The 27,177-nt window shown below is 40.5% G+C and overlaps 1 protein-coding gene across 1 annotated transcript; it reads left to right on the top strand.

Annotated features, from left to right (window-relative positions):
- The first annotated feature begins 293 nt into the window (after nt 1-293).
- On the top strand, nt 294-26,678 carry chrnb1 (cholinergic receptor, nicotinic, beta 1 (muscle)). Its single transcript, XM_038732095.1, is given in 12 exon segments — nt 294-517; nt 3,775-3,908; nt 7,366-7,410; nt 8,003-8,112; nt 11,738-11,846; nt 11,962-12,106; nt 12,454-12,639; nt 15,439-15,662; nt 19,758-19,933; nt 24,861-24,985; nt 24,988-25,007; nt 25,219-26,678. Coding segments are annotated over 12 exon segments (1,482 nt in total). The 5' UTR covers nt 294-456; the 3' UTR covers nt 25,366-26,678.
- Nucleotides 26,679-27,177: the final 499 nt, after the last annotated feature.

The raw sequence follows: 27,177 nt of genomic DNA, 5'->3' as shown, positions 1-27,177 counted from the left end.
GCACAAGTCATACTTGTCATTTGCATACTTGTCAGTAAGAAAATGTGATTAAAAAGCCTCTAACCAAACCACTCTTCCCTACACCATATTATCACTAATGAAATATTAATGAAATTCACAGTCTCTTTCCTGAGGACCTGCCTGGAAACCTTACAAGGACTCCTGTTTGAACCTCAGCCACAGTTTGAAAACCAGTAAGCTCTCGTTGGGCAGAGTTGAGGGCTGAGGGGGTTAACAGTGACACACACCCTCCCCTCCCCAAGGATGGAATTAGAGCAGAGAGCAGGTGGCCAGGCTGGCCTGACTGACTGACAACAACAGTCCAAACTGACTAAACCAAAACTTACACTGAGGAGTTCCATTGAGCTGCACTGGAAAGGAGAAGAAGTAAAACAGACTATCTAGAAAGTGGATAAATCGACCTGTGGGGATCTGTTTTGGTTTCGGGGGGTCGCCATGAAAAGCCTAGAACTGTTCCTGCTGGCATGTTGCTTATGCAGCCTGAGCACATTGGGAGGTAAGGCATAAGCTGATGCAAAACGCCCACATAAGCTGTAGTAATTATGAAATACTGCTAACACGGTTACTACACTAACATCACATGCCACATGCCAACAAAGAATTACCTAAAGTTCACTAGAACCCACCAGTGAATAGCATATTAACAATGGAAGAAAGAAATATTATAGGAATAGTATTGAGTCTCTGGGACTCAGTGGAAGTTCTTATAGGAATATTAATGGTACACAATAGTGCTATTTCAGTTGGAGAAGTTGTGGACATTGACAAACGTAATCAATGGTGCTTGACAACACAGGTCTGGCCCATGTAAACTGAATTTCTGAAAGGATAATAAATGAAACTTTAGTTTAATTATGCTTACTGCTCTCTAATAGTCACATTGCTTTAGTGTTCATGAATATGGCAAGCCATATGTTAACATTTCTTTTTTATTAGTTACTAGTAACTATTCCCGTTTTACTAGTAATAATTGATTAGATACTAGTACTTAACTTTTAATTACTAGTCTCTGATTGCACATTTTCCCACTGAAATCAATGGGTCTCTGCAGTTCAGATATAACCTATTAATTAGTTACTAGTAACTTTTCGAGTAGTTACTAGTAACCATTTCCATTTTACTAGTGTCTATTTAGATACAAGTGCTTATTTTTTAGTTACTAGTAACTATTCCATTCTTACTAGTAACAATTCATATGTTACTATCATTAATGAATGCCTAATAACCCAAGAAAATTTACTGGTAAGAATACAATGGTCACATAATGTTTTAGGTATGACAACATATTGAAATAAATAATTGGTATAATTAGATTTTTTCTAGACCTGAATCACTAGATGAACAGTCAGGGGATCACTAATGTTATTAAAAATAATTCTCTAGGGATCTTAAATATCTGCAGCAAATTTCATGGCAATGCTTCTAATAGACATTCTGTACAAACCTGTATGGCCACCCAATGAATTGTTGTTGAGATATATCAGTCTTATCGGACCAAAGTGGTGGCCAATCAGCAAACAGACACTCCCATCCCTAAAGCCAAACCTCTAGTGTGGCTATGAAATTCATATAAAATTAAAACAATGCCATTAAGTACAATTTAAACATACACCACAGATACAAATGTGAATAGAAATGACATAGGCATTTTATCAAATAGTTTTTTAGCATTCTGTCATACTGTCGACTAGGCTGCGATAACAGAAAGGGCTCCAAAACCAGGTAACAAGTTGGTGTCTGTAATTTTTGCATGGAAACCATCTCTGTTGTGTTTAACAATGTGCAGCTCTCTCTGAGTTGAAATCTTGTACTATACTTAAACTACTTATACTTGCATCAACTAAACAATGTAGCATATTCATGGTAATATTGAAAGAAGGGGGTGAAGGAAAACATGGAAGGAAAGAAACAAAGGTATGGTAAAATAGGAAACTTATTGTGGACAGCAGTAGCAAATTTAACTAAATATAATCAGATACACCATAAACAATCATTGTCACTTGATAGCCATAATTTTTGTTGTCTTCAGGCAATGGATTTGATAACCGACTACTGGTTTCTGGACATGAACAGTGCACACAAACCACTGACCTAACCAATCATGTTTAGTGATTCACTTGTGTTTAGTAAGGATTTTAAGTGCCTTTTCAAGTATGAGGAGTGATACATTTGTCTTATGTCCTTTATCAAAGTGACCTCAGAAGAGCTAAAACTTACAAATGACGAGTCAGATTTGCCTCTTTACTTTATCGCCATCAGTTAAACTTGTTTTAACATCCTCCACATGCTCAGCACTAGCCATCAACATGGTCTTACCTCATCTGATCTCACTGGTCTTGATTGTAGTCTGACTTATTTACCACATCCCAGTCTCGCCCATCAGCAGGCATGCTTCCCTGTGCCTAGCTAATGTGGGTGCCTTGCTGGGTGATCGTTGTCATTTATTCTTGTCAGGTCAGATCCTGCCGGGGCCACAGCTATGCCAGACGTGATGAATGCTGCGTCACCAGAGCTGTTGATTATAAATGCTTCCGACCTTCCAACACTGAGGAGGAAATGGGTGGAAATAATGTGCAAAAATGCAACAGAATGTAAACGTTTGGGTTTTGGTAGGTTCACAATGTTACAGGCCTGTTACTGGGTAACAACAGTCTACAGGCAATAAACATGCATAAATAGAGTTATTTGTAATACTATTATTACTATTTTGTCAGTTTTTATATAGCTTTCACATGGTCTATGAGTTGCAGTAGTGTTAAATGTGATCAAACGTATCCTATATGTGGCTATAATCAAAGATTCTCACTTTATAAAGAATACAAAACAAATTCTACCCAAATTAATCTTGTTACCAAGTCACTGAAATCTCTCCCTTTGCAGTTAGTGTGAGTGGGTGGTGGGATCGGAAAGTGGGACTCGTAGGTGGGTCTGGGAAGGATCTGGAAGATGTTCCATAGTTCCAAAATTAGCTACAACTAGTCAAGTTAGGTTCATTGGGTCTGATATTTGAATGCTCAACACACCTTCCCTGCCAGTCAGTTAGTTTCACTCCTACTTGTCACCATTGTGATGGGTTTTGCACAGAGCAGCCAGCAGAAACTTTAGGACAAAATGTCTGGGTTTATTTTATCAGTTTTAAGCTGTGAGAGAAAAAACTAATGGACAGAATGGATAGAATTTGGTTCACAATGGTAATTAGAAAGATTGTTGTTTGCAGATGTGTGAACACATATCCAGCTGCCACCAATGATTTTGCAATTATTAATAAATGATTGATGCAGTTGCAGCCTAATTATGCTGAGATTTTTTCCTGGAGGTTGAATTAAAACGATTACCTGCAATGGGTTTCTCATAATCCATACGTAACGAAATCAACAGGACTGATGACAGCTGGAAACATGAAGTTGGGGAGGCTGTGGCTTAGAGGTAGAGTGGGTCATCCACTAATCACTGTCGGAGGCTCAGTCCCCGGCCCTTGGGCAAGATGCTGAACCCCATATTGCTCCAGATGGTTAGTGTGTGTGTGTGTGTGTGTGTGTGTGTGTGTGAATGTATTAGTTTCTGATGAGCAGCTGACTTCAATTGTAGCCACTGCCATCAGTTAATAAATGTGTGTGAATGGGTGAATCTTGACTTGTGGTGTGAAACACTTTGACAGGTCGGAAGACTAGAAAGGAACTTTACAAGAATAGTCCATTTACCATCACCAAAACTCAACCAGTCATATAAGCCTTCTATCTATCTGTCATACAGGTGCATCTGATGCGGAGAACGTTCTGATGAAGAAACTCTTTGCCAACTACAACCTTAAAGTGCGGCCAGCAGCCAGTCCTGAAGAGAAGGTGGTGGTTCGAGTGGGTATGGTCCTCACCTCCTTCGTTGGACTGGTGAGGACAATCATTTACATACATACTGTATGTGCATAACCAGAATATAACAAAACAGAGACCGAAGTATAAGAGATGAAAAATCAGAGGCCTGTGGACCCATGATTTCCACCATCTCAACAGCAAAGTTGATAGAAGTGCTGTTTCCTTATAGGATATCCGAAAATCCTTGTGTTTCACAGAGTTCAAGGCGCTATACAAGAAATTTCAGAAATCAGAAAAAGAAATAAAGCCTAATTCACCTTTGGAAAACTGGATACTTTCATATGGCAGATTAGGGCTGAAGTGCTATTAACATTTCTCATTTGAATAACACTGGCATGAATCATTGAATGGATTATCCAATAACACTAGGCCTACATCAAAAATGCCACTACAAGAACTGTCAGAAATTGTCCTAGACATTGTCACTCTACAGTCTAAATGTCAAAGAGAGTACTCAGGCCAATGCAAAATATTTTAGACTAATGAGGTGATGGTGTTGTTATACTGTGTGCTTTTAGGCTTACTATACCTTAAAAAGGCTTCCAAACTGAAAATTGCAGAATAAGTATATTAGTTGATGTGACCATTCATTGTTTTGTGATACAGTCAGTACATGAAATCACCTAGGATGCCTGTATCACATTTTACTCCGCTTTAATACTGTAACTTACCCACAAAAAACTCTTGAGGTTCTTCTGCCTCAATAAAAGCTTTGCCTCTGACAAATGCATATTTAAAAATCCAATCTGATTTCCACAGACTGTGGTTTTATGCGCAGTGGTTTCTCCCCATGCTGAGGACCACTGTATTCCTATGGACAAGACATATAATATATATATATATACAAAAAATGTGGCAAAAAGTGTAGTTTTTAATTTGGAACTGTGACTTTATCTGACAGTCATCTGGTTCTGAATTCAAAGCTTAATGGCCTGCTGCGTCAAATGGCACAAAGAGTCATCCTATTGATGTGAAGTACTGCGGGGAAATAGTGTTTTAGCAGCATGCACTGACTAAGCTTCTGAGTGACTGCTTAAAAATGGAACAATAATACACACACTCACACACTAGGTCACTTTATCTGTTCCTTAATTTCCCCTTGGCTCTATTCTCTGTGGCAACAGTACACACACACTGAAACGCATATCGACGCAGTGTGACATTTACACACACATTTACTGCGAGGACACTCCTTACACCTCCACTCAAGGTCAGTCTCACTCTGGAGAGGAAGTCACATGGGGCTTTTAAGTTGTGGAGTGGAACGATCTTGAGTACTGACCCACTTGGATGCTCATTCCCCGCCTGCCCAGAACTAGTCAGCTGGTTAAAAGCAGTGTTATTATAAACCATCCCCCAGAGGGACATGTTGAGGCGAATCCAAACAGTTACAGGAAATATCAGTAAGTGATAGGCCAGTGGTGAGATAGTTATGTGTGTGTGTTTGTGTGACAGGGTGAGAGAGAGACGGTTTAAGTCAACCTCCCTTCACCCCACCCCCCTCCCTCCAGCTGTCTCCCTGACATTCCTCCCAGCGTTTTAAATAGCAGGCCCGGCTCAGGGAAGCTCCACCTTCCCCCTGGATAGACAATCACATGCACACGTTCACAGACCCACACTTGCTCGGGCACACTCAATGACTATTTAAACATCTTTACTAAAGCCTTCATCGCTACATCAATCTCTGTCATGGAATAAGCTGGTACGTGTCCATTGCTGTCAAACCAGCCAGTATCTCAAATGACTGTTTTGTTTTTGGAGCTACTATCAACAAGCCGAGGCTGTATTTCCAGCATGCTGCCCTATCTCTTGATATAATATTTATTTGTAACTCTCCTAACAAACAATACAGTATGGGATGATCATAGAAGCCCAACAGCAGCACTGAAACTATGCTTGATGGTAACAAAATGTTGATAGGCTAACATAGTTCCTAAACAACTACTGGGTACATTTGTGTTTTTATTGGAACAATAAGATGTCCAGGGAACAAAATATTGTTAGGAATATAGTATATGCCTGTAGCCCAACATTATTGGGTATGTTGCGAAGTAGGCCTACTTACGGTATGGGGTACAACATAGTACAGTAGGCTTCAGAAGCCCGAGGTAGTTTAGATCTATGATTGACACCATTTTAAGGTAGGGTGCTGTTCATTGTTGTCATGGAGAACAGGAAGTAGAAAAGCTTTTTATGATCAGATTTCTATAGCAAATACAGTGTGTCCGTCTAACAGCCAAGGAAACTGTAGACGATTGATTTCATGTCCTGTCACAGTGTAATGATCACGAACAGTAAAGGACATGAACACTACAGTGATTGAAAAATATCAGAGCTATGGGAAATTTTGTAATTTTCAAACTCAGCACATTAGCATGCCAAAATACAGGCAAATATCTTACAAAAAACAAAAAAGTGTTTCTTAACAGTTAAAATTCTTACTCTATGGTTTCTCTTTAAGTTTCTCCCAAATGCTTGTCTCTCAAGTTAACTTAAAAGAGCATTGCCCAAGTTAACCCAACTTGTCGCGGTTGTTTTAGTTTTGATGTCAGAGCACAGCATGCTTCTACAGCAAAGCAAAATTGACATCTTTTAATCCAGCTAATGCATTGTCCCTGGATTAAGTCCAAATTCTAAAACAGAACCTTTCAAATAACCCTGCAACATATTAGCCAAAACGCCATATTGGGTGATGTTTTTAGACGGATATTTTAAGGGACATTCCATTTTTTTAAACCTGGATGTGAAGCTCCTCTCAGACATATACCATTTTATGTTAATCTGATGGCAATATAACATGTCGGTTCCATGTCTGGATTAGTATCCTGGTCACTTTTACATAAAAGTCATAACGGCGATCTTATTAGGTCAGACCGAAGAATTCCACATTCAAATGGTAGTATTGTAGCGCTGAATTGAATTCCATCAGATTAACATATGGGCTTCAGCAGGACAAGTTGAGCCACAGAGAGAAATGTGGATCTTGTTCGGACATCTAAAACCACTGTAATGTATGTATTATCACAGTCTTTTATGCACAAAATCAGTCTAATTGTCATGGGAAATGGCTGAGTGCAGTCAGGGAGCTGAGGTGTGGACCCAAATGCAGACTCAGGCGAGGAAGTTTCAGTTCAAACGAAAGATTTATTTACACAAAAAGGCATGCTTGCGCTGTTAGTTTAGCAGCAATAGTCCAAACAGAAAATACTCCAAACCAAACCAAGGCAGCAGAATTCACTCTGTCATAATGTTAAATGATGAAATTGAAATTGCAAAAACGTATCACTAGAGCAGTGTCACAATAGAGGGCGAGCGCCCACCACGCTCACAACTTAAACAAGCGTTTCAAATTGTAAGAAAAAGTTGAATGTGTTGAAATCACCACCAGCACTGCCATGTTCTGAATGTGTGTGTGTATTATCATTAGGAGAGGCAACAGTAACACGTACATGTTTTTATGTTTTTGTTCCAGAATATGAAAAATGAAGAAATGAGCACAGTTGTTGTCATGAATCTGGTAAGTGTGTTTTGTGTGTCAGCACTTCTCACGGCATCTCATGTAGGATTTTTTATTTGCGGTGTGCTTGCTGCACTGAGGCTGAAAATTGGTGTTGGGTTTAGAATTTTTGGGTATAAATTTCAAGGCTTCCCAACAAACAATGAATGATCCAGCAGTTTGTTTGGGGAACCCCTGTACGTGTTAACGTTTTCATTAACACAGTAAGTTCTTGCTATTTCACATTATCTTGACCAATGCAACCAGTGACTGCAGTTCCACTGAAAATAAGTCTATCAACATACAGCTCAGTGTCAATACACTACATAAAAAACAAAGCCAGAACACTAGGAGTAGTAATTGCAAAATACATATTTATGCAAATGTTGCATTTTGTTATGCAAGGACAAATGCACAGGGAAACAATCCCCATGGAATCTAATTACAGCAGTGGAAACATGAAGAAATACACTGATGAAATGACATATTTGTCACATTTGTGAATGCAAGGTTTCCCTCTTTTGTCATTCTTAGTTTCCCTCTTGTCCCTGCCCCTTTTTTTTATGTACTTGTGTGTAATTCCCACATTTCTGCATACATAATCACAACACAGGAATGGACCGATCATCGGTTGTCATGGAAACCCAAGGAGAATGATGGGATAGAGGTGTTGCGGATCCCCTCTGGGAAGGTTTGGCTGCCTGACATTGTCCTCATCAATAAGTAAGCACGAGCGCTGCACTTACATTGGCATGAATTAATCAGCACGAAAGAGTTGAGAGGAGAGGACACTTTTCTGTTTTTTTAGATTTTAGTTTTTGTCTAGGGTTTTATTTTGTAGGCTCTAAGGGGCATTTTGTTTTTACCCGTCTGTACATACAAAACCATGGACACAAAAAAAACAACTTTTTTCCTTCCACTGACACAGAGTGGATAAAGATCCACCATTGTACAGCTAGCTCCAGCCATATGTGTTAGTTTTATTAACTTATACCTAAGCTCCTTACACCTCCATTCAATATCAAAATTATAATACATTTTCGTTTACTCATTTGGCAGACGCTTTTATCCAAAGCGACTTACACTTGATGAACAACATACAAGCATCAACAAAGCATCAAAGACAGTACAAGAACTACAACTGACAATACATACTAGTAAAAGCAGCAATAAATACTAGTAAGCGCTAATAGCACATATCACATCAGTGGGGTAAATACCTAGGGAAGAGTTAACAAAAAGTGCAATCAATACAGGATAACTGTAAGGGTATAGAAGAAGAAGAGCACAGGAAGTGCATGTTAGATGTTAGAAGTTAGACGTGTTATAAGAGAAAGTGTTCTCTGAAAAGATGAGTTTTCAAGAGCTTCTTGAAGTTAGAGAGGGACGCCCCTGCTCTGATGGCGTGTGGTAGCTCGTTCCACCATCGTGGTGTCACAGATGAGAATAGCCGGGACTGGGATTGCTTTGTGTGAAGGGATGGCAGAGCCAGGCGGCGTTCGTTGGAGGAGCATAGCGGCCGAGAAGGAACGTAAGTTTGTATTATGGAGTTTAGGTAGATGGTTGCAGACCCAGTACTCACTCTGTATGCAAGCATTAGTGACTTGAATTTGATTCTGGAGGCCACGGGGAGCCAGTGGAGGTCACTGAGTAATGGAGTGACATGTGTCCTTTTGGGCTGATCAAAAACCAGATGCGCTGCTGCGTTCTCAACCATTTGTCTGTGCAGCAGGAAAAGGGATGCCACAATTTTGGGCATTACACTATTTAAGAAATACAGTATTCATAGCCATCTTTACATTCACAAGTGGCTCACTTACTTCACTGGCCACTCGTGAGCCTTGAGTGAGGCTCTATGCTTGTGCACACAGTTGACACTGGTACACTAACTGGAATGGCAGCAGATTGCTTGTGGCCTGATGGAGCCAAAACACCATACAGCTGCACCCAGGGGACATTAGATGAAAGACCCAGCACAGGTATAGCACAGAACAGTACCAATGTAATGGAAAAATGTAGATAATTAGAACAGTGAGTATAGTGTATTTTTCTCACACACATACACACCTCCATTAACACAGCTGTTAACATCCCCACTACTCCAATCATCAACACTTTATAGGCAATTAAACAGCATGGATCCCCAAAAACTAAGATGATGGCTACGCTCAGCCACTTCAGCCCAGGAGGCACTCACTTGGAACTGCGCACATACACACAGATATGTACACACAAACACACAAATGCAAAAGCCCTTCTCTGTGTGTGTGTGTGTGTGTGTGTGTGTGTGTTATCACTGCTGGTCATTTCAGCAGCAACACCTTTGCAGGGACAGCGTTTAGCAGGGTCCGCTTTGCTTTAAGGACACAAGCTTAAATTACCAGAGCCATAAAAACTAAACACTGCACCCTGACAGACGGCTTAATCTGTGTCTAATTGACTTGATTTCTTTGTTGTGTATAGTGTTATGAGCTTAATGGCCAAAACAGCTCTAAACATCCAACATTAGTGCTGCACTTAGAAGTGTCCTGTGAAATGTGTTGAGTTCCTCCATTTCATGCATGCCAATTAAAATGTTTTAGTGGGGTCTTGCAGCGTGGGACTGCAGCCAAATGTCGATGTACTCTGCAGCTGTGGTGATAGACTGGAAGGAGCAGTGAGACTGCAATAATAAGACATACGAGATATAGCTACTCAGGTGTTACTCACTCTGACCAGAGCTTTTATCCTATCTCTCTCTCTATAGGTAATGTTGTGCTTTATTGTAAAGGACAAAGAAACAGGAAGGCTGAGTGAGAGGAAGTGGAAGTTATGTGATATGTGTAGCTGAGTCAGCAGCATAAGCTAATATATCTAATATCTGTTAATAAAGGCTTAGCGTCTAATGTAGTGTAAAATGGAGACTACTTTGCCTCATCGTAAAGTTGTACTGCCCTGATTTTTTAACTGAACCCACCCAATTATCTCTGTAAAAGCAAAGACACTGAAGGAGCTTACCAGTAAATCTGACACCTGACGAACGACAAAATTGGGTTATTTTTTTAATTGTTCTTCAAAATGACCAGTACCTGGCAATACTTTCAGAAGAATTACATGTCAGTGCCTTCCAAAAAATGTGGCAAACAACCATCACCAAATAAATTCATATGCTTCCCAAATTCAGGATACACAACAAATATAGTAAGACAAAGACAGTAGAAAAGGTCAAAAATGTCAAAATTCAACTCTGTTTGAAGGACAATGAATAGAGGTGGGTCTTTAGCAAGGACTTCAAAATGTCAGCAGTCTGAGCCGTTCTTGTTTGAACAGGTAAAATATTCCACAGATTAGGAACAGCTACTGAAAAGGCTCGGCCACCTTTATTTTTTAACCGGGATCGGGGGACATCAAGGAGCATCTGATTGGATGACCTCAGTGCTTTGACAGGAGTGTGAACACGTAAAAGTTCTAGTAAATAAGAAGGTGCCAAGCCATTTAAAATTGTGAAAACAAGCAATAAAATCTTTAATTATTTCAAGGTCTCTCAGGAAGTTAAGCAAGGACTGAAATGAGCCTTTGTCATTGGATTTTACATGCAAATAGATTTGTGTACCATCTGCAAAGCAATGAAAGGAAATATTCCATCCATCCATCCATCCATCCATCCATCCATCCATCCATCGTCAACCGCTTATCCTGTGTACAGGGTCTGGCTGGAGCCAATCCCAGCTGACATAGGGTGAAAGGCGGGGTACACCCTGCACAGGTCGCCAGTCCATCTTAGGGGAAAGGAAATATTGTTCTTTTGAAAATGGACCCCAACTGGTCAAAAAGTTCCCATAAAGAGTTCCCATAAGTTCATCTTTGTTCATCTCTCCTTATCGAGAGCCTTTTCCAGCATGGACTTGGTGGAAGGTAGTAATACTCCATGAGCAGGTCAAACACTGTAATTATTTTATACCCGAAATCTGCAGGGGTTTGTTATGTGGGGAGAAATTGCAGGCAACAACAAGGGACATCATGCAAACTCTGAACAGAAAGAACCGCAACCTCAGACGTTTTTGCTGCAAGGTGACGGGTCCAATATGTACTGGGTGGCGCTGACATACAGTACCCTCCACTAACGTGTCTTTCAGTCAGTTATTTGCAGAGTCTGTGCTACGGTATTGTCAGATTTAAACAGTAAGACAGTGATTTACAACTATTCAAAAATTTGTATGAGTAAATGTAAAGAAGTAAAAAAAAAAGCTTTAACAGGGCGAAAGGATTGTATAAACTCTGTTAAGATGTTTCAAGCGATCTTCTACTGACAGTAACATACAGGTATAAGAAAATAAAAAAACGTTTTGAATTCAATCTCTGTTTGCAGTAATGATGGGGTGTTTGATGTGGCCCTGCACGTCCATGTTCAGGCTTACAGTAATGGCAAAGTAACCTGGACTCCCCCTGCACTCTACTGCAGCTCTTGTGGAGTTAAGGTGAACATCAACACACACACATACACAAACATAAAGTATTACGCTTTCCATTCATTTCCTTCTAAACTTGCTCCTGCTCATCTCCCTCTTGTAACACCCTCTTGTTTGGGTCCAGGTGACATATTTCCCATTTGACTGGCAGAACTGCACCATGCAGTTCCGCTCCTACACATATGACTCGACAGAGATCGACATCCAGCATACACTGGACTCGAAAGGCAAAGAGATCAGGGAGATCCAACTGGACGAATCATACAGTGGTGAGAATTTGGCAGGGAACACATGAAAGGATGGATGGAGGGATGGGAATAAGTTTTTTTTTAGAAAGGAAGGGAAAGTCTGATGGCAAAGAACACAATTTATAAATGAATAAATATGTGAAACGTTCATTAGATTGCAACGCCATGTTTAAGCAGTTTCAGTTTAGTTTAGAGGAAGATGTAGTTTGCACATCTCATCTCATTTAGCATTTTATGCTTGCTTTTGCTTGATATTTGAACCATAGTCACATCAGTGGTTTTATGTGTTTCCACTTTTGCTTGTTGTTTGTGCTGTAAAATCCATCATTTTGCTGATCTGTAATCTCAAAATGTAATTGTTTCTCCAGAGGGGGGCGAGTGGCAGATCAGACACAAGCCGAGCAGGAAGAACGTGAATGATGATCTGTATGAGGACATGACCTTCTACCTGATCATCGAGAGGAAGCCTCTGTACTACGTCTTGAACATCATCATCCCCTGCATCCTCATCACCATCATTGCCATCTTTAACTTCTACCTGCCTCCTGATGCAGGTACACCAACAATACACAATAATACATATAAAGCAGTTCACTTTGAGCTAAAGGTAAAGATGGTCAGTTGCATTCACTTTCCACCTTGATGTAGCCTTGGTTAGGATTACACTGCCTTATCGTTGCTCTTTAAAACTCCTAATACCATTTCCTAATTGTGTTGTGTTGTTTGGTCCGTTTAAATTGGGTAATCACACATTTGTCCAATTACAGGCACAAAGGGATTCAATTTCAGATTAGATAGCTGTTTCCCATGGAGCACAGCTGAATCAATAACCTTGAAATTAAAATTGTAGAAATCACCCTGCAACAACTGAGAGCAATCAGATTAAGACTTCAAACTCTGTTCACAACACTCACATTGTTCAAACATGATTTCTGTAATAGACTTGTTTACATGGATTCACTGGGTTATCATTTTGCAGGTGTTCACCACTGAGCTGCCGCATGTTGTTTGCTTTGCACAGTAAATAAATAGTTAACATAATCAGATGAACATATTCATGGTACTTTTGGTAGTCACAGTGCTGCCTAAATTTCATGCACATAACACATCATGACTGTCTCTCTTTGATCTAACCAGTCAAGACGATAACTTTGGGAATATTTTGCATTGTCTGATTTATTTGTTAACATCCTAACTTTGTTTGGATGTAAAACTTATTGCTTCACATGCAACCAATAACACAGATTAAACCGTTAACGACTCTCACCCCTCTCTGCGATGGTAAGCGTGGAAAAGGAGTGTTGAATAAAGATGCTTACATTGATTTCAGCTCTAAGAGTTTGTATGTGGGTGTTTTAATTGGAATGTGAATCTTTCAGATCAATCTGAGAAGTACCTATGATCTCGTTCCACATTTTATTGAGTGTCGTGTAATGCGGGGAACTGGTCTTGGTCTCGACTTGGTCTCAGCCCCTAAAAGTCTTGGTCTCGATCTCGATAAACTCTGGTCTTGGTCTTGACTTGGTCTCGGTTTGGGTGGTCTTGACTACAACACTACAATGAACTATACACTTAGATATTAACAGCACAAAAATGAGGAGGAAAGAGAACTTAATGAATTGGCCCAGAGATTTATTATTTATATTTACATTTTAAATAATTAAAGATACATAATCCTGGTCCTGAACAAATAGATTTACATTTACATTTACTCATTTAGCGGACGGTTTTATTCAAAGGGACTTACAATTGCTATATATATCAGAGGTCGCACGCCTCTCACAGTGAATCCTGTGATGGTCAAAATGTAGCAGATAATGACCCATTAGTGCAGATCCCTAGACCTTATATGTCGTCAGATGCTCTGTTGTCAGCTGCAGGTACCCAGATTCACCACACAGTTGCACTAGGGGAGGAGATGGGCCTAAAATTGAGGCCCACAAAGCTGGAAGCTCCACATTCACCTATGAGGGGATCTAACCGTGACCATAACACCACACATAATAACAACATATAAAAATAGCACACGAGACTCTCCGAGAAAGATGTGGTTGGCATTGTTTTTCTTCAGTTGAGCCTTTTCGTTGTGGAGTGGGAATCTAGATTCTGGCATTGCATCCGATAAAAACCCATAATACCACTCACACACTGCATGGCCATGTGGAAGGACTCATGCTAGCTCACAATACAGCGGACATTCCTACACCGATTGGGAATTGTTTCTGGGATTTTTACTGACATGAGGAGTTTACGTTCTACTAGTTTTAAAGCTGATTTTAATATTATTGACACATTCTCTTCATTTCTGCTCCATACTAAGCACTTGAAATAAATAAATACATTTAAATAAAAATTATTAAAAAAAAATTTTCTGAAACAACATGTATATCATCATATGGGAAGATAGATATAAGATCAAAAGGAAAAAAGAGAGATAGAATGTGGGGAAACCATCTTTTTACAGACTTTTTGTTGGCTTTTCAAACACTTTTTCCAGGCAGGTGGAGTAGCTCTGGGGGAATTTGGACACACGGTCTTAGCATTGCTAAAATCTTTGCTATGGCCCTGAAGGTGGAATGTATGTGCATACAGGTTTCTCCTTTTCCTGCTCTAGTATTTTTTTTTGTCTTTCACCCTCTGCTTGTGTGACTCCCACAAGGTCTGTGCACCTGCACAATCTGCAGACATGTAGTGTACCCCTCCCACCAGACACAGGGACAAGTCAAGGACATTACAGTGGTAATTCGTGAAAGATTTTCAACAACATTTTTGCTGTAAATAAATATTTCATTGCACTGTACTTCTGTGCACTACAGAAATGCTGACCTTTGAGGTGATGCAGTGTGATGAAGTAAAATGTCTGTGGTTTGACAGCTGCTCACCGTGGGAGCAAGCACTGCCCTAATGCACATCAATTTCATTACCCAGCAACTCTAACCAATATTAGGTAAACACAGTTTGTGACCACTGAATACACCTGGGAGGTCATGCTCTATTGGCAAAACAGCTTCACTTTGAATGGAAGATGAATTTTTCATTAGAGTCATTACTGGTGAATTGCATGGATCAGCTGCTGCTAAAATAGTAGATATACCTCAGCTGAAGGAGGAAGAAACCTTGTCCTGATAAAACTAGATAAAATATAACACAGAACAGGAACACACTGTAATTGTTACATTCCTCAACAAAACTAATTATCAAACACCAACTTCAATGAAAATGAACTGATACAAAAGTAGAATCAGTGTGAAAACAGATTAGCCATTGGTGGTAAACTGCATGGTGCTCCTATGGCTACATAAGATCTTCTCCACACTTTTAGGTACGTTGTAAACATTTTTTTCTCCTACCAGGCGAGAAGATGGGGCTGTCCATCAACGTGTTGCTCACCCTCACTGTGTTCCTGCTGCTGCTGGCTGATAAGATCCCGGAGACTTCACTGGGTGTCCCCATCATTGTCAACTACATCATGTTCACCATGATCCTGGTCACGTTTTCTGTCATTCTCAGTGTGGTCGTCCTCAACCTGCACCACCGCTCACCCAACACCCACCTGATGCCCATGTGGGTGCGCAAGGTGAGGTCCCTGCCTCCATCTTTAGCCATGGGCTAAAGTGTGAAATATCACCTAGTCTGGTTACGGCTTTACTTTACAAATCAAACTTGTGGACGAACGAATGAAATAGTTTGACATGATTCTACATATTTAACTGAATTGATGTTTTGTGTTCCTGGGCTCTGCAAAAATAGCACAAAGTTGGGCTTTAGCAGGATACCAGCTCACAAAGATGAAGGCAAAATCTTCAATTTCAATGCTTTCATTTTCTTAGCAGTCTGCATCAAAGAGGGGTATGGTGAGTGATGTCAAAGTGATGTCATCAGAAAACCAGTCTTTCTTAGCATGTCGTCTGAGAAGGACGCAGGGGACGGACTGGGGAAGATTAGGATGCAACGCAATAAATATTATTCCTTCATGTGATCTGCTCACATATGAAACAAATACATATCAAAATCAAATCACGTGACATATTAATTAGAAAGTAAGTTTCTGAGACTTTGGTACATCCCTCCTTTCTACTAAGAGAGCATAAACTCTTTGTAGTAAACATAAAATCTTTGATTATGTAGTTTTATATTTATTTAACTACAAGGCTGGTCAATAACTAATTAATATATTAATTTTAAAAAATGGATAAAATCAAGGTAATCCAACTAATTATACCAAATGAGTAAAATCCAATGCAAAAGCTTTACAACCACGTACACATTGTATTACCTTGTGGGCACCTGTTAATGAGCACAAATCATGATAATGTGCACGGGATGAAAATGAATTCACTAACACATAAATTAATACATTGACGCTCAACATGCATTATGCGACCAAGCAACGCCTCCATGGAGTAAATTGTAGCCTTGAAATAAGTAATGACTATAATGATAATTTTTGTGATATTTAGTGAAGGGGGCAACAGTAGTTTAGTTTCAGGCAGACTATTGGATTAAGTCGACACAGTCCTCAACACCCTGAACGTCATGTTATACCATTAACCTCCATCAACTGTACATTATGTAAAACTAATTACAGGACTGAGCAGCAGCGCTTTACTTTGCTCCAAGTTCTGTTACGCTTTCAGGAAACATTTGCCTTAGAAAGGCTCACACACAGGTTATTTGTATGGTTTTAAGGAACTAAGCTGCTTGCTACTGGATTGATGGGAGAAAACAACACTATAGGTTCTGCTTCATTTTCACTTCTGCTCTTCAGACGATCAGATGGTCATGGAATGTGAAAAGGAAAGATTTGTGGATAGAACATTAATTGTGGGAAATTAGATGTTAAGGTATGAAAATATCTTAACTGAGCTGCACCAATCAATATTTATAGAGCAGTGGATCAATGACGATGAGGAATGTTAAAGGGGTCCCTTCCAGGAATGAACTCACAGAGAATTATGATAAGTTTGCAGTTCCCCTCGGCTGTGGAGAATAATTATGATTACTTATGATAGAAACATCATCAACTTCAGGAGAAAGAAGTGCAGGGATAGGATTAAGTTCAATGGATCACTGCCCATGGCATCTCGCGTCCAGGCAACCAGACTAGCCAGACCAAATGTCACCACAAGTTGTGAGATTTATCCAGGAAAAGAGGAAAGCGACAGGGGATAAGAGCTAATCTAACCTGGGCCTACGGCTAAACCACTACCTAGCCTCCTCCTGGCTAATGTTCGGTCGCAGGAAAATAAAATGGATGAAATAAGATTCAGGCTAACTCAGCATTGGGAAATTAGAGACTACTGCGCACTCATCTTTACTAAGTAAAGCAATACAGAAATCAATGGAACTGTTGGAAATTAGGGTGTAAATTGCATCAATAGTTAAATGAAATAATAATGACATCGGCATGGTGGTGCAGTGGTTACCACTGTGGGTGTTCCGGCTTCCTCCCACCGTCCAAAGACATGCGGACTAGGTTAATTGGTGACCCTAAATTGTCCTTAGGTGTGAGTGTGAGCGTGAGTGGTTGTTCGTCTATGTGTGGCCCTGCGATGGACTGGCGACCTGTCCAGGGTGTACCCGCCTATTGCCCGATGTCAGCTGGGATTGGCTCCAGCCCCCCCCGCGACCCTGTACGCAGGATAAGCGGTTGACGATGGATGGATAGATGGATAATTTCACTTGTGTTACTGTAAATTCACCTCGGGTCAAGACAAAATGGGTAGCCAATTACCTAATTTAGTCTTATAATATACTAAACTATACCAAATCTAAAAAAAAATCATCCCCAGTAGCTAGTAGCTTGAATGATTTGGAACTCTACATTTAATAGGCTGGCGATATCTTCACTCTTATCTAGCATTCAGACCAAACACAAATTTAATCCTCGCAGCGCTTTGCTCACAGGGGTTTTATCACTGGACATCTGAAAGTATTCCCACACAACGCCATAACGCGAGTAAACACAACCTGCCATTACTACAGCTGTCTGATCCCAAAGTAAACATTTTGCTGTGATTTAATTGCAATAAACGGATCAAACTGTCGAATTATGCATTCACCTCTTAAAGGTCCTTTACAGATACTTTGCTCTGCACACAGATCAAACGGGGTTTTCACCACATATTTTTGCTCAATCTCAATGAATGCTACTTCGTGTGGAGACATGGCTGGTAGCAACTTGCCCGCTTGAAACACATTTCTGAGGACCTCTCTCCATTTTTCTAAGATCAATAGCTATCTGGTTCATGCGACTGGTTTTGTTTGGAACCCATAAAAAATAAGCTACGTCTTGTTTATTACAGCCATGTGTAACGTCAACTACTGACATAACTACACTTGTCGTAGCCTGGTTTATTGGCTCCAAACCAGCTAACGGAAATGCACATACTTTGCAATTTCTTTTTTATTTCTTTTTTGCAACATTTCAAAAGTACACATAAAATTCACATGACAATTAGATGGAAACATGGCTTATGTGAGCTCTCCTTCACTGGCAGAGTCTATCTGGACGTTTAGTTCCAGGACAGGTTCAGTCCAGGAGCTGAAGCTGTGAAATGCTGCTTTAGTAAGTTTGGCCAGTTTGGCTACTTTTTTATTGCCGCAACAGTCAATGGGAAAACATGACATATTGGAGTGTACTGGGAAACAGGAGAATAAATACAAATGCCAGAGAAGGTTACATACAAACATGGATATATTTGATTCTGAATGAAGACTAGATCAACCATTTTTTTTATAAACTAAAAAACTACTCAAGCTTCTTCACCTCACATGACATTCTCTATTGTAGCTACAGTACTACAGTATGATCCTTGCCAGTGGAGCATTATTGACATCCATCTGTCAATACAGGCAAGCCAGGAGCAATTTCAAAAGAATTATATCCAAGCACTTCAAAGTGAGGATAAAAGAGCCATTTACAGAGGCAAACAGCATTATGATATTGATAAAGACTAACGGTTGGCCAAGTGATTTGATCTTTTATCTTGAAGCCAAATTCCTCTGGTATTCTTTTGAATCTCATTTCCAAGTCTGACAGCCAAGGAGTACCCACTGGTGGTTATATAAAAAGAAAATGTACTTGATTTCTTGCAAACATTTATTTCTATTTTAATACCACACATATATACTGTAATCTTTTACTCAAGGGCTCCACTGGAGAATCCAGAGTTTATGTTCTTTGCTGCTCAAGGTAACCTTGAGAGTAGACACTGAGGAATTGGAAAGCATTACCGATTTGGTTTCCCCACCCACATCATTCAGCAGCAACTGTTCTCAAAGGTTATCTCACTGCTAAATTCAACATTTTGACTCATTTCTCAGCCTTAATAGGCAAATACAGACCAAGTACATTTCAATTGTCCCATAAATCATGGAACAGGAATCAAAACAAATGCTTTTTTTTTTATTACCAGGATAGATGATGGATTTTGGAGGTCTGGGAGAGCCAACAAGCTTTTGACTGAAAGTGGAAAGCATAACCTTCTCTTTCTTAATGTGGTTTTGAGTCAAATAAATATTCATGAATGCGTATTTTAACATTTGTGATTTCCAGTTTTAAGCTCTCAAACAGAAAATGGAACTTGAAGAAACTAAAACAGATTTTTCCGTATGTTCTCTTGTTCTCTTCCGTATATTCTACTGCTTTTCATTTTTCCTTTTCTCCTAGATATTCATCCACATGCTGCCTCCTTACCTGGGCATGCTGCGGCCAAAAGTAGAGACCCCCCTGTCCCTGGAGACCATGCCCCGCCGAGAGAAAAAAATGATGGCCATCAGCAAAGTGGCTGATGAATACTTCATCCGCAAGCCCGACTCCTCCATCTTGTTCCCCAAGCTCAACAGGTGAGAAGATCTACTCTGGGGTCCAGGGTCATTACATAGGTTTATGTATTAATGTTTGTGCATGTGATTGCGTTTGGGTATGGATTTTTGCCTGCGTGCATATGAATACTTTTGTGCACTATATGCAAATTCGCCTGGTGTTCAAAATGTTTCCACACACATTACCTGTACAGTACAGGTAATTGTTTTAGGGCAAATAAACACACTGCACAAACAGTCCTGCTCTCAAATTTGCTTGAATAACAGGAAGCTTTGTGTCTGAACTCTTTAGAAGAACGAATTAAATATTTAGAATTACTCAACAACAAACAATGTTGACAGTTACTTACATGTTTACCAAGACCCATATAACAAGCATGACATTTTATTTGTGCTTATTATTGTGCTTATTAAAGGTTTTTTATTAAATAGCTGTTGTCAACTGTATTATGGTATTCTTAAAACAAGTGGCCGCACTATTCAGGTTATCGCTTGTTTATCTTATAGCCTGTTGTCACAACATTAAATATGTTTACCATATATTACTACAAAAACTACCTTTATATGATAACACATAACAGATAGATATATATATATGTGTGTATCAATATGAACTGGCAAATTTCTAAGAAGTATTGTAATTTATGAAATACTTCTAAAATGTCAGGACCATTCTTTTTCTTTTTACAAAGATGACTGTGGCCTATGCGCCAGCACTACACGTAAGCGCCTATCTAGTCTTCGAGTACTTTACACTACATGTCACATCAGGCCGTTCTCATCTCAGGGCGGTCAATACCGACGCTTTCAGAAAAAGTGTAATCTGTGGGAGATGCTCCGGATGCATCTGTATGATACGCTCTGGGGTGTCTCGTATAGACCAGGAGTGCTAGCTAGCTTACTAGCTAGCTATGTTCGTATTAAAGGTGTTGACAGCCCCCCGAAGCCCCCTATTATAACCCTCAGAAATGTTAGTGCCTAAACCTAAGTCACTGACTTTATGCACAGCCTCCTTTGTTAACCTCTTTTGTGTTGCTGCGATGTAGCAAACGGTGGCGTTTCATACGGATGCCGGAGGGTACCTTTAGTGTCAAATAATTACGCTTTGTCACGCTGTCTGAGAGCATCGGTAATGATGCACTGAGATGAGAACGCGTTGGTCACATTCCCCCCATTCACACACATTCATCCACTGATGTCAGTGGCTGCTTTGCAAGGTGACAACTGCTCATCATCAAACATAAACTAATGCGTTCACATATGGCACAGCCATCAGGAGAAATTTGGGGTTCAGTATCCTGCTCAAGGACACTTCAATATGCAGACTGGAGGAGCCTTTAAATACTTGTAATACATAATCCATATCTGACACTGTTTAAAAATGTATGTTGTGCAGTAGAAGTAATTTAAAAAACATTAGCTGCCAAAATGTGTTGGATATCACAATAAAAAAAAATTAAAATACATTTGCACATAATCCCCTGAGTTTAGTGTTCATATAGTTTCAGGTCTGTGTAGCAGGTTATTTGTGTAGTCAGTTGGCCGGCATTTCCTGTTTCTCCACAGCTTTCATTTGTCCTATAAAATCCAACTCTCATTCTACATGAATACACTTTACTGGCATAGCAGTTACTTCAAATATGAATCTTATCTTGTCTAGATACGGCCATACATTCCAGGTGGCTTATTGCTTTGTTTCAGTCTGCACTATAGACTCTGAAACATTGTTTAAGAACTAAAAACTGGATGACTATTGGTTTAGGCTGTGAGAGGTGTTTGACACTGGACTGAGAGATAGAAACTGGCGATATTTAAAATTGTGTTTAACACTACCAAACAAAGCTGTTTATGTTAAGTTGGAACAGCCTCTAAAAAGGCATTTTGACCTCCAGTGAACCCAGACTGATGATTTTCATCTTTGAATGAACAGTTTTACAGAGTGCTGCCCCTGAAGCTGTTGAATAAGGAGCTGGATTTGGGCCACTGTTGGCACACAAGCTGGCGAGAAAACATGATATGAGTCTAACCCTAGTGTCTATACTTTGCACACAGGAAAAGGGTGACCTTGATCAGACAAATTGGGTAGAATCCATCCTGAGAATCAAATACTATGTGACTTACTTAACTAGCCAGGCTGCCTGCTGCTTTTTTAATACACATCAAAAATCTTCCTCAGAGTCTGTAGCTATCCCTCCCTCTCTATCATTCACCTCCTGTGAGAAATGAAATATGTCTAGAGGGAGAGACCGGAGAGTCGTTGCTAAAATAATAATGACCCGCACAAATCGACTCTGACACATTAGAGCGGGGTGCTGCGTGTCTAGGTGAAAGAACGGGTGACAGAAAAAGGTGTGTGTGTGTGTGTGTGGGGGCACTCTATTAAAGCAATTTGATGAGACAGCAGTATCTCTCTTGAGCCCACACATACACACACACTCACGCACGCCTTCTTAATTGGGTTTAGTGCATGTCTTGGCACCAGACGGAAGGCAGTTTTAGCTGAATTAGTCTCCTGAATAGTCATTTACTTCTCGCTGATGTAGTGCTACTTTGAGCCACGTATGAGGGGAAAGGAAGAAAGGGTTAAGAGGCCAAGTTCCGTCCCTCTCTTCTCTCTCTACCTCCCTCTCTTATCTCGCTCTTTATCTAAAGAGGCTCCGCCTTTCTAAGGTCACAGCCTCTTCACCTGCCACACTCACAAGAGCAGCAGCAACGGCAGCGCTGCATTGTAAACTCCCAAACTGCTGCACTGAATACCAAGCAGCTGTGTGCTCTGCCCTGACTGCCAGGTTAAACTCCATTTGAATGTTTCCCAGTGAAAGACACAGTGCCATACAGTCCTCTGGTGGTGAGATGCCTGACCTGCAACTCATCTAATCTGGGGTTAGTTTTTTCTTAGAATCTAGAAAGTGTAAGTGAAGGAGGTGTTTAATATTTGAGGTGTTTCATAAGAAAACAGATGTTTGTAAAAGGCACAGCACAGCTGTTCTGCAAGGACAATAACATTCATTTGTCAGAGGTATCTTTGTTTGGACAAGGTCACGACAGTGCAATGCCTCACAGCTAAATGTATTTTGTTTGTGCAAGTGAGAACTATTTGTTTGTGTATTTCTACTCCTTTTTTTATGTAATATGCCCAGAAATGACAAACATATGCCACAGTTGAACACCAAGCAACAAACTTTCTAGTTCATCTTACTGCACTTGCCCACAATGCACCACCCCCCACCAAAAACAGACATTAGACCATTAGTTTTAGCGATGTTGCTGTGTTATCAGATCTCCCCCTCGACTTTGTTGGGCACAGTGTTATCATAACTGATAGAAACACCAAACAAGCCAGAATTATCTTTTTATTTCGCAGGCATTTCAGCTGTGACGTCCTGCAGAGACAGCCGTGCTGTATCACTACTTAATAGAACTCTGTGTCTGATGCTGTACTGGAGGTAGAAAAACGGAAAGCCATGTGTCACTGCTCAGGGACACTCTATATGATTATGCAAAGAAATGCAGCAGGGAAAAGCACAGCAGAAAAGGTTAATGAGTAATGCTTTGTGTTTCTTCCGTAGCTGTGTGTTAAAGCGAGACTAGATAACACAGGAACACAAGGACCTATAAACATTAGTTAAAGCTGCACTCGGTAATGCTGTACTTTGGCACCCAAGTGCAATAGCTGAAAATACATGTCATCATAACTAAAGTACTAATAATAATAAGTGTCCTGAAATGACATATTAGACCATTTTCAAAGTTGACAAGTACCAGTCCAGTGACAGGCACATCGGATAAGTATGATACGTAAGTCACGTGACCTAAATCACATGACATTTAACACATGGTAAATGTTGTGATATGGTTGTAGTTTGGTTAGGTTTAGGAAAAGATTGTGGTTTGGGTTACATTATAGTACATTACACGAGTCACCTGAAGTAAGTAACATGACTCACCTGACATAAGTCATCTACAAAACGGTATTTAACTTAAAACATTCACAACTTTGACTTTCTTTCATCAGGGACTCAAACCTATGTCCTGTGTCCTGAGTTTACTTAACACATCCATCCACCCCACCACCCTCCTTACATCGACTTTGGCGCTGTTTCTACTACATCCCCTGACTACTTCTGCCTCTAGAGGTCACGGCCTAATAAAAAACTGTAATATGGATCATAATAATCTACCTAAACAGCCTTTTTTGTGGTCAGGATGGTCTGCAAAATAATAGATTTTTTGGAAGTTAGAAAATCTTTAACCTTTTGTATATACGTTTGTTATGCCTCAACTTCTTAATGAAGTGTCCGAAATCTCTTTGACTGTGAACATAATTTCATTCCTGTAAACAGGGAACCTCAGTGATATACAATACTAAGCTCTGTTATGATTTCAATAAAGAGTGATAACAAATGTGACCTACTGTTAGACCTGTCGTGTGAAAAGTTGTGAGTGACAGCAGAGTTAAGCGAGTTACAGAGACGCCCACAGCAACTTCCTCCCAGCTTTCCCCAGCAACTGCTGGCACATTTTAGCAGCTGATGGTTGATAACTGCGGGCAACAAGTAAACACAGAAACGTGCACACACACACAGGCAGAGGGTTTCTCAGCCAGAGCAGCCCAGTCAGCAGATGCAGAGCGGTGACTCCCACACCGGCAGAGCGAGCACAGGGAGCTCCTCTGACCTTCTCTTTATTCCTCTCTGACTGGCAGAACAGTGCAAAGGACACATGCTGCCTGTCTCATAAAGGCTTTACCATTTCACAGCTTTTAATTAGTCTGGAACGACATCTGCTCACACATTGCTGTATTCTGAAGGCTGGTGTGCGTGTGCTGACACTGTGTGCGCACTCTGTTGTCGCTGAATCAATGCTGAGATTTATTTGTGATATCAAATGTGGTGCATTATGGATGTTATCCTGTGACATGAATGTGCTTGTGCGTGTTGCCATGCAGGTTTCAGCCAGAGGGCATGTGTACAGATCTGAGAAAGTTTATTGACGGCCCCAGTAGCTACCTCACACTACCTGACGAGCTCAAGTCAGCCATAGATGCCATCACTTATATCGCCGAGGCTTTGCAGCTGAGAAGGACTACGAAGCGGTAAGTTTGTTACCATCTTTTTCTTCCTCACTCCTATGTTCCTTTTTTAAAGGTAATTTGTGTTCCTTGGTTCTATTATTTGGTTTATGAACTTTTCTATTTATCCCTCTCTGCCTTTTCCCATCCTCCCACCGCTACTCTCTTTCTTTTCCTCCTTTCTCTCCCATTCTGTTTAATTTGTCCTCCCTTTCATCCATCCATCCTCATCCAGCTGAAAGAGGACTGGCAGTACGTGGCCATGGTGGTGGACCGCATGTTCCTCTGGATCTTCGTCGTCTTCACCACCGTGGGCACCTTAGCCATCTTCGCCGATGCCAGCTTTAACCACACACCCACTGACCCCTTCAAATCCCCCTGAAGAAGTGGGGCATTAGGTTTTCCCTAGGGATGAAGAAATCACTCACTGTTAAACGGCTAAATGATTCTATCGTATTGGTGTAGTTCACCTTCGGCCCAATGTGCCAACAATTAAGAAACTCTAAGAAACTTATCCACTGCACCTCACGTGTTTTACACTGTTGTCTTGTGGAAAGCTCTGCCAATTTACTTTTTCTGGCTGGCAAACCCCAAATTACCTTAAGATGTTGCTCTTATTCATTTGCCTTTAGTGTAGACAGTATCAGATGTTCAAATACATCTTGACAATATTCCATTATCGTGTCAGACTATAATTTCTAATACAAGACTTTGATTTTTGGCCATGTGGAAGGAAAAGACAGGGATTTTAAACCCTTGAGTCTCAGACTGAGACCCAACAAAGCATAGGTTCTTTGCAACCAATTCTTGACCCTTGGCTGTCACCACTGCTTCAAGAGCAAAGCTGACAAAATGTGATGAACCAGGCACATTTTTGGACATTAAGCATGATCAAGAGGACGTGTATCTTTCTTCTACCTTACTACTCCTAGAGTTGACATACTTATTTGTATGCTGTCAAGAATTCCTGCAAGGTTTTGTCTGTATTTATCCGCTGTAAAATGCAAATGAATGAACATCTTGAGGTTTCTCAGCCGAATGAGCAACATTACTCAAGAACTACTCAGCCTCAAATTTATTACCTTAATCACATGAAAATGACATGCTTGACATAGATTTTAACAGGGCAGAACTGCATCATGTGTTTAAGGAGGTAAGGAGAGTTAATTGCATGGAATATACCAACCAAGGCAATGTCAGCATACCTGAAATATGTATAAATACTTAAATCTAAGCTATTGGTGTGTTTTCTAGTGTATCAGCTACAGCAGATCTCTAGGTCTGAAGAGTGTGGATCCAACGATGGATATTCATATATTGTGTTCACACATAAACATTAAGACAAACCAGATGTCATAATGAGCAAACCGTATGCCATTCATTTCCCTGTGTCCAAAAATGCTGGAGTGTGGCACATGCCTCGTGTATATTTATGCAACCATGGTAATCCTCTTTGTATTTTCAGCACTGGTTTTGCATGGAGGCTATTCTTGTGTTGGAGTGCGGAGCTGCATGCCAGCTCAGTTCACCAGCTGCGGAATTCCCATTATATGTGAGACCTGTGCCTCTTTAAAGTCTCGCTTTCTCACAGCCAAACACGCACACACACCACACATCCTTTTTGATTCTCTCACATGACACAAACACACACCTGCTCTTTCAATCCTGTGCTTTCATTTTGTTCTGTTTTTTGTTTTTTTTTAAATAAAGATCTGAGGGGAGAATATCAAAGGCTCCATCTGTTGTCAGAATGCTGCTGTGAGAATTGCGATCCTTGCTCCGTCACCTGCCGGCTCTGCTATTAATAATCATAGACACACACACACTGGCACTGGTTACCAGACACCGCTGCATGGGCTTCCCTGATATTTCTAAGTGTGTAAATACACTCATGCATATGCAGTGTGAGCTGAAGCATTTGAAGCCTGACAGTCTGCACTCATTCTCAAGCTCATTGTGGCGATGGTGCTGAGAGCGCATCAGTATTATAGACCTAGCTGCAGCACACACCTCTCCGTTGCACCCATTTTCATCCTCAGTTCACTGCAGTATGTAACCTTGCATGAGACTGAAGCGCTGAGAAGACAATCTGTTCGACAGACACGCCATATCACACGGGCCATTCTGACTGATGTGTTTATACTGGGAGTGGCTGTATGCAGGAGGGCAAGTCACAGACATTTTCCCTCTCAAC

The sequence above is a fragment of the Micropterus salmoides genome, unplaced genomic scaffold (assembly GCF_014851395.1).
Source record: "Micropterus salmoides isolate LMB-PRFRI ecotype aquatic unplaced genomic scaffold, ASM1485139v1 Ms_hic_scaffold_2, whole genome shotgun sequence".
In the NCBI taxonomy this organism is placed as follows: Eukaryota; Metazoa; Chordata; class Actinopteri; order Centrarchiformes; family Centrarchidae; genus Micropterus; species Micropterus salmoides.
Note: the sequence above shows the minus strand (reverse complement) of the source record. Positions and strands in the feature narration are given on the sequence as shown.